General features: G+C 38.7%; 1 protein-coding gene across 2 annotated transcripts in view; it reads left to right on the top strand.

The window, feature by feature from the left end:
• Nucleotides 1-20,034, top strand: part of INO80 (INO80 complex ATPase subunit) — a 298,105-nt gene that overhangs the window by 24,126 nt on the left and 253,945 nt on the right. For both annotated transcript variants that reach the window (XR_011337512.1, XM_069857782.1), the window contains exons 23-26: nt 462-639; nt 5,962-6,102; nt 10,970-11,195; nt 16,809-16,936. Coding sequence is in view for 1 of the 2 variants with exons in the window: in XM_069857782.1 (XP_069713883.1) it covers nt 462-639; nt 5,962-6,102; nt 10,970-11,195; nt 16,809-16,936 (673 nt within the window). In the remaining variant the exon portion in view is untranslated. The remainder of the gene's footprint in view (nt 1-461; nt 640-5,961; nt 6,103-10,969; nt 11,196-16,808; nt 16,937-20,034) is intronic.

The raw sequence follows: 20,034 nt of genomic DNA, 5'->3' as shown, positions 1-20,034 counted from the left end.
CTTTAAGTGTAACGTTCTCTTATTGTTGTGGCTACTTTTGGACTACTGTTTCTTATCTGTTTCAATGACATAATTCATGTTTCTCTAGATCTGTCTGAGTGATCTTTATGATAAATTCTGCATTTGTTATGAAGGTTGTTTTGAATAATCTGCACATGTACCAATTTCCAGATAAGTCATAGTGCAATTTTAAGTAGTAGTGGCTAACTCAAGCTTGATCCTTTTGAATGAGGTACTTCAAAGTGTATTCTGAATTAATAATTTGGATTCAGTTAAGCCACCTTAGAAAAAATGAAAACAAGAGTAATATAATTGGAACATATTTAGCAAAAAATTGTCTTTCAAGTTGGGACACTGTAAGCCTGAAATTCTGAAAAACAACACAGAGCTGTGTTGTAAATATACTCAATCCTTTCTTTCACAAAGAAGTGAATAAATATATCTACTGTGTTTTGTTTCAGATGGTTAGCTCTTTTCCTGTCTCTGAAAGCATCCTACAGGCTCCATCACATGCGCTCCTGGGTGGAGGCAGAAGGGGCGAAACAGCTGGGGACGCGTTTTCTGACAAACAGGGATTTCTTGCTTGATGTAAACCTCCCATTGTCTTTCCCTAACTTGCACAGCTGCACTTTGCTGCAGGTAAGCAAAATTGCTGTGGTGTGGAGACAGCAGCAAATAGTCATGAATAAGAAATGAAATCTTTCTATCCTTATAAAAAAGAGGAAACCAAACTCAGAAACAGGATGACTCTATTGTCTGCTTTATTAGATGTAGTAAATTAAGTTCACAGAGGTGAATAGAAAAATAGATTGACTGTAGTCTTCCTCCCATGTGCAAATATATTTCAAAACTTACTGTAAAAAATAAATCAATTTAATTAGAAGTCTTAAAAATATCACTGGAGCAGCAGAACTAGACTCATGATTCTACATGTAAGCTTAGGAGTTCTGTATTGGTTTTCTGTTTGGTGTGCAAGCATTGTCTTTCTACTCTGAAATTTGCTTCTGCCGCTGTCTGGTAGATTCCAAATATGTTCATCTTGCTGTTTAGTGCAAGGCTGTTTTCTCTGGTCTTTTGCCTGGGATACACGTGAAGGTTTTGTCTTTTTATGAATAAAATGCTGTTGATTTCTTTAGTTAGGTTATAGCTACATTGATTACTTTCACTGGGAAATAAGTTCACAAAAGTGCTAGCCTAGGGTCAGGAAAGCATCTAGGGCAGTTAGCAGATATGCAGTAAAAAAAATCTTTTCTCAAACTTTGAGATTGTGCCAAATTTCTCTAGGGAATATTGCTTCTGTTCCTGAGTCTGGAAGGGGAAAGGAGATAGCCAGAATTCAATTGAATAGTGTGTAAAGGAAGTTGAAATTGAAGACGCATAGGCAGTAGGAAGCCAACCTTGGGCTTGGTGTCATATTTTGCAGCGTTAACAGCAAAGCTAACAGAAAGAGTCCTCCTAGTTATCAAACAAAGAGCAAGCCAACTGAGTGTGCATGCCAGTTAACTCTGGCTGTGCTGGTGTTGAAATATTCTATGCTTCCTTTCTAGTTTTCTAAAATGTCTAGGCTACACCGATTTGGTTTTGGTTAGTTTTTTTGAGATTACATTTAGCCATTTGTTACTGTGTTTAGCTGCTTGTATAGTGTGTAATGCTTATCTCTGAGGCTATGCTGTAGCTCTGTCCCCTCCTTGTTATGGTTTAAGGAAAGCTTACGTGGTGTCATAAATGTTGCAGCCTAGCAGTAAAGGAGTAGAAGATGTACCAGAAGTTGTATGCGCTTCCAGAATGTAACATTCATTTTTACGTATAAAAAAAGACAATTTAGATCTTTACATGGCTTTTGGGTTAATGTGTATAAATATTAAAAGCAAAGTTACATTTTCTTAAAGGATGGAAGTTGACTTAACACTGTAAATATTAAATATGAGATGTGGAATATACACATGTAGATTTTAATATTAACGATGAAATCTAAAGCATTTACATTTACATGTACCACAACGTGGCAAGACTTTAACATATTACTTGGTTTCTACGAATGATTTCTGTTCATTAAGGAAAGTCGTTGCTTCTGTCACAGGGGGTTGTGGTGTTGTGACTGTAACCAGCGAGTGATACAACCAGTACCTTTTACATAGAAAACAGCCACCTGAGGAGCAAAGTTAATCAGTTTGTGCAATACAGTGCAGTTGTGATAACCCCAGTAAATCTAAAGGAAATTTAGCCCTACAGGTGTGACAGACTCTTTAGAACTGTTTTCCAAGCTGCATGTTTGACAAATTACCTCCTGAAGTCACTTGAAAAAAAGCTATGTTTGCAGAATTTTCTTTGCACAGCTTACAAGTAAAACATCTTAAAAGAAAAATCACAAAACCAAAAGGACAGTTGAGAAAAAAACCTGCTGTTTACATGTCTGCTTTTTAACAGCACACACCATCGTGAGTGAAAATGAACTCACCTTTTTATCTTAGCCCAAATTTGAGAAACTTTGAATATAAAATTCCCCAAGGCTTTCTCTTTGGTTTTGTGAGATAATAACATGTAGGGAGTGAGGAGGGGGAGAAACAGAGGAAAAAGGAAATGGTATATATCTGGAAAGGCTTTTCTTAACTGCTCAGATCAGCATTTCCGATGTAAGAAACAAACTATGAAAATAAGTCAGGACACAAAAACCCCCACATTTATTTTTAATGAATCTTTCTGAAATTGAAGTAACATCTGTCTAAAGATAGCATGAGTTTCTTCATGTAAACACAGAACTCCCTTGCAGTGTGTGGTCTCCTCATTCCCCTTACTCAGCACCTCCATAACATGTATAAAAATTTATATGCATTGATTTAAATTCATCCAAAATCTCATCTGTTGAGATGAACTCTTCTCTGATTTGCTTTTCTGATTTTCTTTCTATAAAAATTTAGGAGTGTTAATGAGCTTAAGATGCAGCAATTGCCCATGTTTATGTGCAGCTCTGTTAGCAATGTCTTTCAGCACTTACTGTGGATTGCATGGTTGCAGTAGATGTGTACATTTCTTTTTAACAATACTCTTCTTTGGTGCTTGGCTCTGTTGCACTAAGGTGTATGATCGATTTCAGAGCCATCGCTGTGTTCGCTCCTGTAACCTTACCCAGTCTTTTACATGTATGCAAGTGATGGGAAGCTAGTTTCTGCTATCCCTGTTAGATCGGGTGTCTGCCCTGTTCCTGAATACTGAACAGGTGCATATGTCAAGGAATTCAGAGGGAGATGTTTCTTCTGTGACCTGCTCATGGAAGCATGGCACTAAAAGCTAGATTAGCGCCTGTGTACAAGACCCGCTTCTAATATTGTGTGCATGCAAAAATATTTTTTTTTCTCTTATTTCAGATACCTTCCTGGAAGTTTTCCTTTGTCTTTCTTCCTAGGTACTTCTAATTGGACTAATGCCATCTTCAATGGCTCTTCGATCTTGGCTTCTAAAAGAGTTTTAAGTAACAAACTTGCATAGGTTTTGGAATTACAGTTCACTAGCTTCTTGTCTATCCATTTATTGTACTCTCACTTTCCAGGAAATACAGTTAACAAACCCCTCTGATGATCAGGCCACAGTCGGTGTCCCAGTGCTTGCTGTGAGAAGATTTACTGGAAACCTCTTGTCACTGCATGCAATGCTGATTCATCATAATGAAATCAGCTGTACCCACAGTGTCTGGGCCAGGGGCTGAGCAGACAGGGGATTTGGGCTAAAGCAGTGGTTCTGAGGCCATCTGGCAGCATGCTCTTGTAGAGAGAAGTCACTCTTCCTCCCTGACCCTTGCTATCCCCTTTTTGCTCCCAGCTGCTGAATCCTGTCTCAGTTGACTTGGGCTTGCACTGTCACATCCCTGCATGAACTGACCACAGAAAACTTTCCGTTTCATAGCTGTTGAGTGTGTTCTCTGTTTAGCTGTGTAGCTAAATACGCTTGTAGGGAGGTGTGAGAGGTGATAAAACTAGCACAAGTAGTTGCATAGCTGTGTCCTGGGAAGGGACTCCCCCTTTTTGGCAGCTGTGCTGCTGCTTTGCTGCCACCATTGCTGGTCCTCAGACAAGTAAGCTAGAGGTCGCATCAGTTGTCCCCAGCCATGTCCTCCTCCCAAGCCTTGCGTTGCCCACTCTGCTGTTTCAGCACATCACATGGTCTGTTTGACCAGATGGTAAAACAGATCACAAAGCTAACTTGGAGTGGAGGTTTTGTTTTCATCTTGATGAGTAGCAGCAACTAGGCCACCAAGAAGGGGCTGTATGGAGACAGAACTGAACGTGTGAAGCAGTTGTTGCTTAAATCATCATTACTGGTGAAGAATTGCCAGCTGAGTAAGGGCTTGGGTTTGGGATCACTCTACATTATCCAGTGTGCCTCAAGCTTTGACCTGTGCTTCTTAGCCCTGCTGAGTGTCAAGGAAAGACTATTGTAGCTCTTTCTGCTCTCACCTTCTAAATAGAGGAGCAGATGTTCGGTCAGAGAATATGAACTTTCTTTTTGCCAGCTCCAGACCACAAGTCACACTGGTAGCAGCTGAAAGACCCACTTATGTGCTAGGATTGACTGACTGTATTTCTTAGGTGGTGCTAGCACGTATTATGTACAGTAAGACTGGTTTTCTCCCTTGTCAGCAGATTCCAGATTACATGTGCTAGCCATGTGCATCTTCTCAGCGCATCTATATGTAGAAGTAGAAAGGGCCCAGAGTGCATGATCCATAATAGACTGTGGCTGTGGGTGTCTTCTAGCATTTTTTACATTCATAGGAATGTGTATAACCAGTGTATGACACGATGTATAAGCTGTTAGCTTCTGTTAGGTACCCTGAGGTACAGAAATTCAGACATTGGGATTTTATAAAGTTGGGGGATTGCATAAAATAAAAGTAGCGTGCTATTAATTTTTATGTGTTAGAAACTGGGACAGGACAATGTCGAAGCTTTAGATAGTGTTAACCTGTTACTTAAGTGAACTGCTAGAATTGTCAGGGGGTCACATCCTCTGGCAGTGAGAGGTATACCTCTTAATGTTTGTTTTTTGTTGTTTGTTTCCTATAGTATGCAGAATAATGCTCTGCGTGCTATAGGAAACAATTATACATAACAATTGGTCACTATGAATACAGCAGAGTCAGAGTAAAAACTAAATGTCAGAAATGACTGTCTATAAGCAGCTTATTTAATTGTTTGAGGCAGATATTTACAATAAAAAAAAAGGAAATATAATAACTGATGCTGTCAAAGAAAATCTAATTTTCTGTTATTTTTCTGCCTGGAGCTGAGCATCTTCAAAGAGCTCCCCTTTCTTTAAGCTGCAGTGTCACCTCAGTGCCTCACTTTGGCGTCAGTATATTTTCCTAAATCAAAAGGGCTTTGATTCACTTGTGAACATGGCAGGATTTACACAGGCGTGTGCTCATGTCTTTGAGTAACTGCTAGCACCTTCAAAGTCTTCAGGATAAAATTTGAAGCCATTTTGCACTGGAAAGGAAGAAAAGGTTGGAAAAGATGAAAATCCAAAGATACCAGTTTCAGTCTCATTTAAATTCTTAATTTTTTTCTCTGCCAAAAATCGTTCTACTGATGCTTCAGAATACACAAAGGAGTAGCTACAAAATAGCTTGAGGGTCAGACCTACTAGCACGTTGCCATACTTCCTTCATTATGAAAGCTAAGATCCAAAGGTTCAGAGAAGGAAAAACTTGATTCTTAGCTCCAACTGAGTGTAAAGGCAAGTATTGTTACAAGCTGTTCTGATTTAACGATTTCAGGATTTGAATGTTCTGATAATTACAAAAAGATCCCGTACATTGTCACTGCAGCAGATGTGCAGTTTCCTTTTTCAGGATAAACATTTGGTGAATGTCCTTTGTCTGTCTCTCCCATGGGCGATTACAAGATTTAAGAGGAGTTTTTCTTTATAGACATAGTAACTTCTTAATCTTCATTTTGTTTGCAGAACCTTGTGTTCAGTAGCCACTGTAAAGCAGTTACTGGCTATTCAGATCATGTCATACATCGAAGGAGATCAGCTACCTCATGTGTACGGTGCTGCCAGTTGACTGAGCTGCCGTCCTTCCTATGTATAGCCAGTCCACGGGTAAGTCCAAGTTAAGTTGTAAATTATGTATTTTCTTTTGTGATTTAAATCTTCTCAGAACTGCATCTTAGGAACAGGATGATTGATTACTTTCTTTTGGTTGGGTGAAACTGTTGTGAGGATATCCTCTTGCTACTGTATTCAATAGGGGTTTTTTTCATAGGGGAAGTGACTGTGATGTGTACTGAAGAGAAGAGGAAAGCTGTAAGGTGCACTCAACCAGAGTTATTTTGAGATAGATCTCACTTTCTCTCCTAACACCCAAACTAGTAAAATTATAGATTAGATTCCCTAGTAATCTATGAAGGAGGTGTAGGTTTGATATAAACAGAATGAGGCAATTATTTGGCCAACTCTTGATGACAAAAGAGGGCTGAGAAGCAAAGCTTTTTTGAGAAGTATGTTAAGCTAAGTTAATGAAAGAAAATTATGCTCCAAGAAGGAAACACCAGGCTGCACTATGTAAGGATTACTTGAGTTGGCATTTTCTAAATCTTTAGGATGTTAAGTGGTACTGCTTGGGGTTGTTCATCATCTGTGAACTGAAGTTTGCAATTACTTTAATTGAAGTTTTCTGGGCTGACACGACAGACTGTCATATTCCATGTTGTTGGATCTTGACAAAGCTGGACAAAATGTACTTTTATTACCAGACCAACCAGATTTAATTTATATTCTTCAGTCACTGTAGATGTTATTGCTGCAGGCATGATCAAATAGGGCCACATGCGCAACTGTAGATTCACATCTGGAGATGGGCGAATGGCAAATTCTGTGCTTATTACTTCCATGAGGCTGCTCAAGTTGAATTCATCAGTGCTTGCAGCTCTAGGGGCCAGGAATCCAACTGAACTTCTCAGTCGCATAATCACCTCCCAGTCACAACATATTACCTGTTTCAAGAACAAGCAGTTATTCTGAGAGTGAATTGTAAAAACCATTTCTCCATCAGATTCCTTTGGTTTGTCACTCTCATTCTACCTACACTTGCACTACTGGTGAAGAATTTTGAATGCTTGTTCGGGAAGGGAGAAGAGGGGCTTAGAAGGCTACAAATGAAGGGGAAGAGAAGGCAAGGAGTGTTCGTATCTGACATTTATTCTAGTGAATAAAAGTTACTTGGTTTGGCTTGGCTGATGTATAAGAATGGTTAAGTGGAGGCATGGCTTTGTTTTTCTAGTTATACAAAGCCTTAGTTTTACGCTTGTTAGAAACTTTTGGCAGGAGTGTAGAAGACCTGAAACAGCAGAAAGAGCACATATGTTCTCAGAAACTATAGCCTTCTGTTGTTATTTGACCTGTGATGAATTTGGGGAAGTTAATGGAGCGAATGATAGAAATAAGAGCATATATTTATGTAGTGGATATGGTGGGGGTGGTGTTAGTGTTGGCAGTTTTCTTTCTATGCAGGCAGTTTTCCTGAGAGAAAAATGTAGTGTGGAGGATGGATCTTGCATTGTCATTAAGAAGCTGATTAATTCAGTTTAGATTTTTTTTTGTTTAATGTCAGTAGAACCCATTGTGTCAGAGGTATTGTGGTAAGAAGTGGTTTTGGGCACCTCACAACATTTGAAAGGTTAGCTTTGCATGGAGATGAATGGAGGAGGAATAATGAGTACCCTAACTAAACTGAATTGTTTAATTAAATGTGGCAATTCATTCATACATCCCTGTCGCTGTATTTTTTCGTCTGTTTCTGAACTATGACTGTTATATTCAGTTTTAGAGTCATGCGTTGACACAGGAGGGGTTGGTACTAAGGACTGTCCTATCTTCTACAAGTAAAATCATAGCTACAAACCTGGGGTAAATAACTTTAAAAAATACACTATGGCAGGAGAGAGGAGGAGCAAGCGTGAATGGAAGATCTTCTAAATCTTTTTCAGAAAGGTGTTGGTTTTTTCTTGTAGGGCCATGTAAAAGATGCAGAGCTCTGGCCTAGAAATGTGTGTATGCATTTAAAATAGTTTGGAGAGGACAGTGGAGATAGTTTTATGTCCTCACGTTCAGCCGATGTTGCACTGGCTATGTGAGAAGACTAGTTCTTGTTAATGTAGAAATTGCACTGAGTCATACATGGGAGTTCATCTCAAGATTGTCTCCTACCAACTTTTTCTTTAGGTGAGGTAGGACTGAAATGTAGCTTGTAGGATTTTATGATGTGACTTTGTTTTTCTTTTAAAAATCCTGGTACAAATCTCCATATTGATTTCAGTAGACAAGGCATGTTTCTGTGTCAGAAATTAATCTACTCTGTTTTGTGTGTGGTGGCTGCCTGTCCTAGGTGCCCTGGAAATGAATATGTAAAGTTGTCTGTGCTTGAAAGAGTGTTTGTTCCAGTCTGCTCAGGGTAAACATATGAACTGAAATGTGGTGGCTAATAGTGTCCCTTAAACAACCTAAGTCTGTACCGTGGTCTGTGGTGACCATCAGTGTTTAATCAAGAAGATTTATTTGCATTTTGAAATGAGAGTTTTTGTCTTACCACAAAAATCCATTCCATGCCTTGACTGCAGGTGGCAGTATGAGTTAGCATCAACTCTAAGAGGAACTTTTAGGTAGTAGAAACGTGTACAAAGTCTTAGCACAGTCTCTTACTCTTTTCAGTGTTTAATGTAGCAGTGTGTATAGACCTCTAACCAGCCTGGCTGAAAAAAGCTCTTGGCATCTTGCAATGTAATGTCTTTACCATTATTGCCAAGATTTTGTATGCTTTTTTGTTTTTAATTTGATATGTATTATGGTTGTGCTTGTGAATCTGTTTAAACAATTGTTTGGCCCTTGTGAAGAGAGCTCTCTGTGAGATGAATATATTCCTATAAGAGCTCCTGTAACACAGGAGTGGACCACAGGCTTCCACCTGGAAGGTCTTGTTTAATATCTTTCACTTGGAGTTAGCTGGTAAATGTTCAGAGAGGAAAAGCCAGCATCTAAGATATTGGGCAGACCATCCTGAGGTATGACTTGCTCCCTTCAGCTTACGATTCCAAAGTACAATATTTAAAACTACGGATATTTTAACTATTTTATTGCTTATCATTTAGTTAAGCCATTAAAGTACTTTTGCTTGCACAATACGATGTTACATAAATATATATAAAACTCTCAATATGTAGCAGATAATTATGTCATGCTAGAGTGAACTGGAATGAAAAAATTAAAACCTCTTCAAATACATGAAAGCTTTTCATCTGCAATGCAAGTATAGTTCTTTTACTTTGTTTAAGATTTCAATTGTCCTGTTATCACACTGATTCCCACCCCCATCAGTTCTCCAGAAACTCTGCAGCTTGCTGCTCACCGTCAAACCCTGCAGACTCCTGTACTGTTTCTTCCTGTGGAGCTATGCCTCCTTTTTTAAAATATGAAAACTTTCGCGTGTTTGATTTCCTGTGTGTTCATTTCTGTTTGTTACATTTCTTTTCGTAGTCTCATAGGTAATGTTGTTTTGCCCAGTGCTAGGATTTGTGACAATGTTTTTAACATGAGTTTACATGGATGATTTTTTTTAATTGCAGTTCTGAAATGAAAGCATCAATGATTTCTAGAGCAATGATATATTTGTTTCCTGTATTAGTGAAGAAAACTACAAAGCATTGCAGATTCATATCTTCTCTTTGTTAGAAGCCTGTGCTGTAAGGTTAATTGTCTAATGCTAAATTTTAGTTTCATTTTTAAGTGAGTTGACAATGTGTTACTTAGTCTCTAGATAGTGTGTCAAAGTTTCTACTGGCTTTCAGTTGTAAACTTGTTTGTAAATAGCTTATGGTAACGCTGAACGCTGGCCCAAAACAGACTTCTATTCAGAAAAGATAGGAAGAAGTTTGCAATCTACACTTTTATTGGAAAGATAGTGAATTGCTGTGTTTATATTTGCACGGAAGTGTTGTAATTGTTGTACTTGTTTTGGATCATATAGTTGAACTCTTAGTGAAGTATCTAAAGAAGAACCCAGCAGAGTAGGCTGTCCTGCTATGCACTGTGGCTCAGCTAATGCATTTACATATTTCTACTTCAGTATCTTGAAGTTGCCCCTCATTCCGCTAAGGGAGAGATAAGAAAAAAACATAGATTGTACAAAAGGCATCACATCTGCTGGAAAGAACTCTTTACTCAAGAACCTTACAGCTGTTGGCTAATGTGGACCTTCTGCATCTCTGTCCAGATTTGGGTGGATGGGGCAGAGCAGGGGAAGTTAAAGTGATGGAGCCATTCCAGAATAGCTCACATGTCATGAAATCAGAGTTCCTGTGTTTGCAACACTGGCCTGTCCAGCTGTGTTGTGTGTACTGAAGCGGGTAATAGGGCAAGAGATTCATAGAATGGCCAGAAAAAGAAAGATCATCCTTTGCACACTTGCACTGTGTCTGTGGCCCCTTTCTTTTACGCTGTTCATTTTCTCGCTTTCTTAATTATGTATCTTCCTAATTTGAAATTATCACATGAATTTCTGTTAAGGATGTAAATCTCATATCTGCTAGGGAAACACTTGATTGTGAAAGGCAAGAATAAAAGTAAAAAGCATTTTAAAAAAGAAATCTAGGCAAAATGAGGGGTTCTACGAGGGTGTTATTCTTTCACTCTCAGCATTGCTGTCGGTTGTGTAGCAATTGGCACAGGGCATTATTTATCAAAAGGCACATAGTCCATGCCTGGTTCTTCACAGGACTTTTATTGTGGTGTGGGGAGATGTTGTATCTTCGCTTATTTTAAACCCAGCCTAGGATTGTTTTCCATTTGTACGTATCAGTAATGGTTTGACTTTTATCCTGTGGGAAGATACCTGAACTGGGTACTTGGGAATGAGAACTGGGTACTTTGGAATGATTCTTCTGATCAAGAATATTGATTATTATTTTCCTTGTAGGTAACGGCTGTACCACTGGAGTTCTACTGCAATGACCGAAGTGCAGAATACGAGCGCAGGGCACTAAAAGAGGGAGGAAGTCTTGAAGCAAAGCAGTGTGTACTCCATGGAGCCCCTGAGCTAGCAGCTGACTGGCTGAAGCAGTGCTCCCAGTTCTTCCCAGAGTATCCAGGAGGGCTGTTAGGGGTCAGGCCTCAGAACGGCTGGTCTTTTATCAGGATACCAGGTAGGTTTGGAGGTTGTTGTGGAATGGAGATGAGATAAATAAGGGCATCTGCTCTTCAGTGGTAGTTATGCTTGATGATATTGATTATGCTTGCTTTTGAAAGTGTGATTGTGTGTTTGATTTTCTTCCTGACTGACAGTTAACCCTGGTTTCTTAAAATACGCTGTGATTTCATGTCCTTCGTCTGGAGTAAAGCTGTCAGTTGATACTAAAAAAATCTGATTAGACTAATTAGAACTTTTCTAACGCTTACAAACCTCTCTTAGCATGTCATCCCCCCAAATTACTGTAAAGAGGTGGATATGCTTACACCATCTACTCTCACAACTGATTACTAATTTGAGGCAGCAGTTACGAAGATTGCAAGGAAATTAACAGTCATACCATACCTTCTAGTGTGTTGAAAGACCTTCACATCAACCCAGGAGGTCTTTTGTTGGTCTTCTTAGTGAAAGGATAAATGTTACTTGTAGCAGTCTACCATGAGAAGGACAGGTTTCGGGACCAAGTTCAGAGGAAACTGACCTGGAAAACAAGGCATGAGGGATTTACTGAGTTTCATTTCGAATACAGAAGGCTTATTTATATTCCCTGGTAAAGTGGGTAAAAGGTACAAATGTACTAGTGAAGTAAATGCACTCACTTTTTTCCTAGAATTAGACTAAAGTAATCCAAGATTTGCTAGATTTTGATTGGCAATACTGCAGAGACTTTCATGGGCTGGACACACTCTAGCTGTCCCAAGATGGTCCTGAGCAGTGAACAGAGTTCTGCAGAAAGTACTAGAGATCTGAGAGATAAGCAAGAAGAAAAACAGCTTACAGTGCCAGATGCGAAGTTATTCCCAGACCCTTTTGGGTCAAGGATGTTTGGCAGGGGAAGTTAGTACAGTAAAAGGAAAATGGCCTTTTGCTTGCTACAATCTGGCTTAAGAAGGTACCTCATAAGTACTTGGAGTCACTTGAAGCACACGCACGTTTGTACTTATGTAATGGAGAAACCATTTTTCATGAGCTTGCACTAGATTAATGTTTGATGACAGTTGATGGTTTTTATAGTTTCTTCAAGAATTATTTGAGTTGTTTATCAGTTATTTGGAAACAGCAAATGAATCTGTGTAGCAGAAAGGAGGGAAGTAGTGTAGGAATAAATTAAGACAGAAAGCATGGATAGAGGAGTGAAGAATAGTAGCCAATGTAGAATAGAGAGGGTTATGCTCTCTTGAAAAGACTTCTATTTTAAGTTGGTGACCTTTTCATCTGCAAAAAGTTTTAGTGGAATAAAGATGGGCTACAAGAAGCTTAACGGAGTGAGTGAATAGGTGCATGTTAGGCAAATTGCTGTCGAAGCACAACAGACAATTTGGTTGAGAAGGTGTTTGGGAGGAGTGTGTTACGTAAAGCTGGTCTGATGTAGGAGGTGTTGGAACTAAAAGTGGATTTAAAAATAAAAAACTCGTTTCATACAGCTGTGTTTTAATTCTGTGGAAAGTAGCATTCAAACCTAAACTTATTCTAAGCGGAGAGGGCACATACCACAACAAGACAACTGTATTTGTATGTGCAGGAGCAGGCACAGTGCGTTACAGAAAGTGAATGATATCCCAAAGGAGCTGTTTACAAGGCTAAAGTCTAGCAAGTGTCATATGGAACAGTAAGTGTGAAGGCCTGCAATAAAGAGGTGACAAGAAGAAAAGGGGATACCACTCTCTACTTACCCCGGTCTATCTTCTCCCAGACTCAGTGTTCCCAGTACCCTGGCAGCAGGCTGAGCCACGATCACTGTGGGAATCTCTTGAAGCTTTTCCTGTTCTTTGAAAGAAAAATGGTCCTGGATTAAATGGCAGGAAGTGTCTGAGTCCTTTTAGCATCGATAAAAAGCACCGGCCTCACTGGCTGTTTACTGTGAGAGCCAGCTAGCTCCTCACTGACCCCATTGTGCCGTGCAGACTGTCGGGAGGGGAACCAGGGGTGTCAACTGGAACCCAGGCTTTATCTCTCTTTCCTCTGGTTTTTGCATGTCCAGAGGCACTTTTTCTCATTCTCCAGAGAGTGGTGAGCCCAGCTACAGTCATCGGCCGGAGCTCCTGACTGGGGTTATTTTGAGTCATAGTAATTTGTAACTATTCTTCCCAGGCTGTAGGATCCCACTGTATACCCTTGTACATAATTTACGTCCCTATCCCTGCATGGCTGGAGGCAGCGACCTTTTCTTTCAGACTGAAAGCCACGCAAATACAATTCTACAGTTACTTCCTATTTGGTCTAGTTCTCTTTACTTGTTTTTTTCATACAGGGCTGAAGAACCCCAGAATTATGTCCTAGGCAGAGTTCTTTGATGTGCAGTCCAGGACCTTTACCTCTCTTGACTGGATTAAAAAAAAGTTCCTTTGATGCTATTAAAAAAAGAAAAAAAAAAAGCAAACACATTGTTATTGGAAGTTTTCAATGGTCGTTAAAAATGGAAAATTATGTAGAATTGCAAATTTTGAAAATCCCTTTTAAGACAGAAGTAGAGCTCCATTTTCATTCCCTGGAGTAAAAGGGAGCAAGAAATAGAAGTAAGAGAAACTAGAGATGGAAGAAACTTTTTTTTCTCACCTCTCTTGAACGTTTGTGAAGTTTCTTGAAGATGACATGAATGAAGTATGTTTTCTCTTATGGTTTTCCAGAAGTTGCCCTTTGAAGCACTAGGTGGCAGACTTTAAGCGTGCAAAAAAATATTTGATCTTGGAAAATGCAATAATATCAGTATAGCATGCTTAAAGATGCCAGGTTCAAGTCAAATGTTTTTCTCTTCCAGAAATGATAAATCTTTTTTTGTTAGTTTTATTTTTCTTTCCTAGAAACAATCCAACATTCTCAGAAGTGCAGTCTGCTCTGATACTGAGTTATTGGTCAGATTATCAAATTGTTAACCGTTCATAACTTTTCAGACTGTAAGACCATCTGCAAATAAGTTCTTGTAATTTGCATTTTATTGCTATTTAAGAATAGTAACTTACACAATGGAAACCCAAGGAGCCAGCAGCAAAGGATGTGCATAATTCCAGTTACCAGAACTTAATTGTGCCTATTCACGCCTGTGTAAGAAAGAAAAGTAGCATTTTGTTTATGGAACTTTGCTAATGTGTGAATTCAACTCAGTCGAGGTTGACTTTTGAACAGACCTCGTTTTCTCAGTTTCCTTCCAGTCAGATGGCTTTTGGTTAATAGTCATGTTAGTTTCTCTTGTATATCTAGGCTTTTCATGTTGCTTCACTCAATTTAATTAATTCTGAAGTTGCAAGCTGACCAATTACAATAAAAGCAGAATGTCATGGTTGTATGGATTTAAAGGAAAGAATAATATTTTGTATAAAGAGTAAACACTACTACAGTGCAGAGTTTTTTACTTAGATGTATTTTAAACCCAAATAACCGTAAGTCATTTCTATTTCTACTTAATTGCCTAAGTTTAAAGTTTGATTTTCCCTAGAAGAATGCATGAAACTATTAACTATTCCTATAATTGAGACCAAGTTCTGTTCCACAGATGAGTGTGTTGTTATGCATTGAGTTCCACTTAGTACAAACAGCCTGAGCTGTGGTCTTGAGTTTTCCTTACAGCATGTCCTTGGCTTGGCTCTCTGGTTGATGATTCCCTGAGGTAGTTGCTAACCATTCAGCAATGATGTGGCATTTGCTCCTGGCAAAACAAAAAGGGAGAGCAAATTGAAGAAAAACAGGGGCTACCTAGACAAGCAGACAAGCAAGAAAGAGCAGAACTCTTGTATAGTATTCTTAGCTAGTGAATTGCAGGGGGTCTAAACTTAACAAGGGAGCCAGCGTTCACAGCAGTGGTTTATTGTGCAAATATAATAGGTAATGATTTTAAGCGATATTGACAACTCAACAATTTTTTAATTCTGGAAAGCAGGACTGTTGGCTGCATCTTCTGATGTCCTAATGTAGATCCCACTAATTCCAGCATGAAGTCCATTATTTATATTTAAGCTAAAGGATATATTTGAAAGAGATCTGGATTGAAATACTGAAGTGATAAAGAATTCACCATGTTTCTAGATTAAAATGTCGCTGACTAGTTTTTCCTCACTATTGGAAGGATAAGAGGGAAGCTTGCCTTGTTGTTGAAGTTTTAACAAGTCGCTGGATACTGTGCCTTTCTCTACTAGTATAAAGTTCTCTTCTGCTGTTAAAAACCTTTGTCCGAAAGAAGAACCTTGAGTAGTGGCAATTACTCTTTGAAAAATCGAAATGGATCAGGTTTTTGAACTCCCTCACTTGTAAGAAAAGTATTTTAACACACTGGAATCTTGAACACTTTCTAGTTCTTGTGAGCTTTCTGAAAGGTGTACTAAACTTAGGCACGTTATTTCAAAATAAAGTACAGAACAACTACATTCCTGCTTTTCTTAGCAAACCCATCATTGCACATGCAAGAATCAAACTTGGACATCTGTGCTATATCACTGCATTTGTGCACTCATGGACTGTGCTAGGAGCACTGTTGTGTGATCTGTACTTTTCTGTTCCAGTAGTATGAACTTGGTTTTAGCTGTATTAAAATGCATGGTACTCAGATCAATGAGTTAATTTTTATATATACCATTTTTAAAACCAGAATATCATGCGTGACAGTCAAGTTGGATTTTCTTCAGCCAATCAGTTAATTAATTCTGTGCAACAAGAAGTGTGCTGAAGTGCTACTTGCTAGACTTTAGGGAATGGTACCTGCTAAATGTGTTGAAAATATCTGGGTTCTGTACGAGCCTTCACTATCTGCAGTTGTCAACTTTCTGTTTTGGCTGTAAAGCTAAATTCGGACGTCCTAAGGATACAGAATCATCTGTGGCCTTTCCAGTAAATAAATTCTTTGGAAGAAAATTTCTCTTCGTCCTCTTTCAACAGTAGGGTATTGTTTACTGAAGTTTATGTATGGAATGTACAAACAGGAAGATCTCCTTCCTGAAAAATACTTCATGAGCAATGCTGAAATAGAGAGCATATGAAGTATGAAATCTGAAGTGACTTAAAAGATTGCCATCTGGAAACATTCCTTAAACAAAAAAAGCCCACAACCCAAAAAGCGGAGGGCAGAGAAGAAAAAGAAGTTCAGGCAGTGTTGTGAAGCGGCTATTTTCTTACAGTGACCTAGAGAACTGTTCTTCGGTTTTTTGTGAGGGATTTGATCTTGAAACTTGATCCCTGGAGGATAAATCTAAAGCTCAGCAGCAGGTAGTAGCAAATGTCCAAAGGGCAGCATTTTAACATGCAAAGTGGAGAAAAAAATCAGCTGTCAAGGTATGTTTTGGTTGTTGATCTGGTCAGAATGGCTGTCTGAAAAAGAACCGAGTCCATACTTGTGAGATCAGTCTGTGATGAGGTTTTCCCAAGTGGATGTATTCACATATACCTGTCCCAACAAACAAAAGTTATTTTTAGTAGTGTGATTGTAAGTGGCAGCCAGAAGGGATGTTGCGGTTTCTTCCATCACAACTCATTACTTTAGGGATCATGCAGGGAAGTACTAGGAAATCTTAGAATTTAATTTGTTTGACGTTGCTGTTTTGCATTTATTAGTTACCTGCTTTTCTTCCATTTTATTTTTTAGACAAAGAGAGTCTGATCACTGACAGTGGAAAACTCCATGCTCTTGATCTTCTGTTGACACGGCTGAAATCTCAAGGACACAGAGTTCTCATCTATTCCCAGATGACACGGATGATTGACTTACTGGAGGTAGGAGAGCTATAGCCTACAGCAGATGAATTCTGAAGATGCAAACTTAGCACCAGTGTTTTGGAAAAGATGCTATAATTTGGATGCAGCAAACCTGGCATAAAATTATTTTACTGAAGGGTACCCAGTAAATGCATTAGTACTAGAATATAAGAGCTACCATACAAAGTCAGACCTAAGGTCCAGCTTAGTGTCATGTTTTTAGCTGTATATGATGTCAGATGGTATGGGGAAACTGTACAAGAATAATGATACTTCACAATTAGTCTCTCAGTGCTGAGCAGTTTGCATTTCAAAGGTTTTCTGAGCCAGATGTGCCTTCTGTATATTCGCTAATCTTAAATGGGTGGTTCTTTTGTTATATCATTCGCTTGCATCTTGAGTTTTTGTAAAGTTTTGTCATTTGCACAGCTGTGTGGCAAGGGTTTGCATGGCTTATATTTAACTGCTTCCTTCTATTTTCATTAATGTCCCTGTGTCCTCTTAATGGAAAGAATAGGGAGAACAGTGATCTATTTTACGTTGTTTATGTTGCCTGTAGTTTCACTGACTTGTACTGTTTCCTTCGGTCATCTTATTCCTGCAGAGAAGTTTGGTAGATGTGTAATAATAATAGGTTCTCTGGCATATATGATAGTAAAGAAATTAGGAATTGAGTCATTACTCATTATTTACATGCAGTCAGTCTGCCTCAGAAGAAGAAAAATTATATATCAATATTTAATTAGCAACCATGACGCCAAAGAGCTGACCTGAATAGAAGTAGGAGAATTATTGATTTGGTTTCCTATTGGTAATGCTTATAATGCTTAGAAAGATAGACTTTTATTTACTGGGCTTCTGTTGAAGGCAGCAAAGTTTGAGTTTTCGACTGGATCTGAAAAAAGGAATATCTCGTCTCTCAATACCTCTGTCCCATATCAGCGAAGGATTAGTAGCAGTAACTTTTATGGCTGTCTAATTCTGAGTAAGAAAATAGGAGACTTGATGTATAGTAGTTTCAAAGAGGCAGTCCTGATAAAGTTTTCTGACTGTGAAAAATAGTAGGTGGGGAAATACATGCATTTGGTAGCATACTTTCAGTCCTGCTAAAACATCAAGATCCTGCCATTAGTCCTAGTGTATGTGGGCTCCTTCGATGGTGTCTGACATGGGATACTGTCTTCTCCACAATAAAAGGAAGAGAAAAAGTGAGAAGCCTGAATCAATAGTTGTCTAAATCATGAGTCCTGTATGTGCAGAAGTGCATTTCAAGGTCAGCAGTTAATAGTTCAGTAACAAAACACAAGCTGAATTTTGGTTTTGCTGCTGTGAGTTAAAACAGAACTTGCATGGTTGCAATTCTGTAGTTTGGCTCTTAGCCCAGCATTGCTTCCTATGCCCTTTTTTTTTTTTTTGGCAAACACTGGACATGGTGCAGGTTTGTTGACACCCTGTGTTACGCTATGAAGCTCATAAAGCAGTGTTCAGTGCTTCTGTCCTTTTTGTTATCATTCCATTTTGCTATTCCACCTCCTAAATCTCAGCTTCACTTGTTAGGTTTTATTACCCTAATAAGCCACGTACCAAGTCTTCTGTTTTTCCTTCTCCTCGCCTCCAGAAGCTGGAGTTAAGCAAGCTAAAAATCAAGTAAGGACTCAGATTGTAAGAAAGTCCTGAAAAGGTTGTGCAGCAGTAGATTTTTTTTTTCCCTGACCTGTGATATTGAAATACATCCCGTCTGCCTACTTGAATACGAAAGAGCATAGAGTGTCCTGTTTGTTTTAACATGTTCTTTTAACTGTGTCAGTGTAACTGCTCTGATATCATACTAACCTGATGTACGCAGGGCAAACAAAACGTATTGTTTACAGAGTTACAAACCCATGTTGGTTTGATTTATCTTCAGCTGAGGAACTACTGCTTAATTAATTCAGCCATTATGAAATGGCGGATATAATTACAAAGAGGAAAATTATTTTCTTTCAACAGAAGGGAATAAAGTACAGCATCATTACTGTTATTTCATGCAGATGTGAATTTCATACTTTTTAAGATTGTCATGTTTGTCTCTCTCTCAGTTGCATTCATGTGACGAGGGGTTAGATTATATTCTGAATGAAGTAATATTTTAGTTATACTCTACTAAAAATTTATTAGTTGTGTTAAAACATAAGAGTACTCCATTTGGACTATGAAATAACATGAAGGGAAAAGATTTTATAGGAGTCGAGAAAATACTGGTGTCAAAGCCCAGAAGGGCACTGACTTAAACAGCACTGCATTCTTACCATACTTGAGTCATTCTGTGTTGTTCCTCTCCTGTGTGCATGTTCTGTTGCCAGGGCCACTTCATTATTTTTTCTAGATTGATACTTTTGGTTTGGTGACCCCTTACACTGAATAAGATCGGCAGATAGATCTTTCAAGCAGATCTAGTATAAGTGTCTCTCTCTGAGATGAAAGTCTCCCCTTGAGGCTTCCCCCACCTCATCACTCCTTGTGGGAGCTAGAAAAATGAGCAGTCATCAAGTGTCTCACACGATTACAGCAGACACCGGATATATTACTACTTAAATAGGCTCTTGGACATCAGAGATCAGAGTGCGTGGTTTGGGTTTTTTTTTGTTTTGGGGTTTTTTTTGTTGTTTTGATGTATGTGTGTGCGTGCAGCTGATCAAAGCACTAAACTGCTGACAAGTGTGGTATAAGTTGCAATGTTGGAGTTTTTTCTTTTTTTCTTAATTGAAAGAGTATATTGTTAATGTTTGGGAAAAGACTGGATAAAAAGAGTATTTTTGTGAAACCAAAAGAGAATGTTTCATACAAGCACTGCTGCACTGCTGTGAAGTGTCCTTCTTGTTCAAAGGAAGGTGACTAGAACTCATTAAGCAGCGTTGAATAGATGCTTAGCTAAAGACTTAATGCGCTAGTTTTTGGGTGAGAGGGGTTACAACCTATTAATGCCAGTATTACAGGTGTAGAATAGTTTACTCTCTTGTAATTTGTGCCTTAGTGGAAATGTCGAAGGCCTGGGATAAGGATAAATGCGCCAGATGGTATGAAAGTTGTTTTCTGTTTGTGCTGAAGTTCATTTAGAAGACACTAATGAAGAGATG

The sequence above is a fragment of the Phaenicophaeus curvirostris genome, chromosome 5 (genome assembly GCF_032191515.1).
Source record: "Phaenicophaeus curvirostris isolate KB17595 chromosome 5, BPBGC_Pcur_1.0, whole genome shotgun sequence".
NCBI classification, from domain to species: Eukaryota; Metazoa; Chordata; class Aves; order Cuculiformes; family Cuculidae; genus Phaenicophaeus; species Phaenicophaeus curvirostris.
The sequence above is the reverse complement of the archived record's forward strand: the minus strand, read 5'-3'. Positions and strand labels throughout refer to the sequence as shown.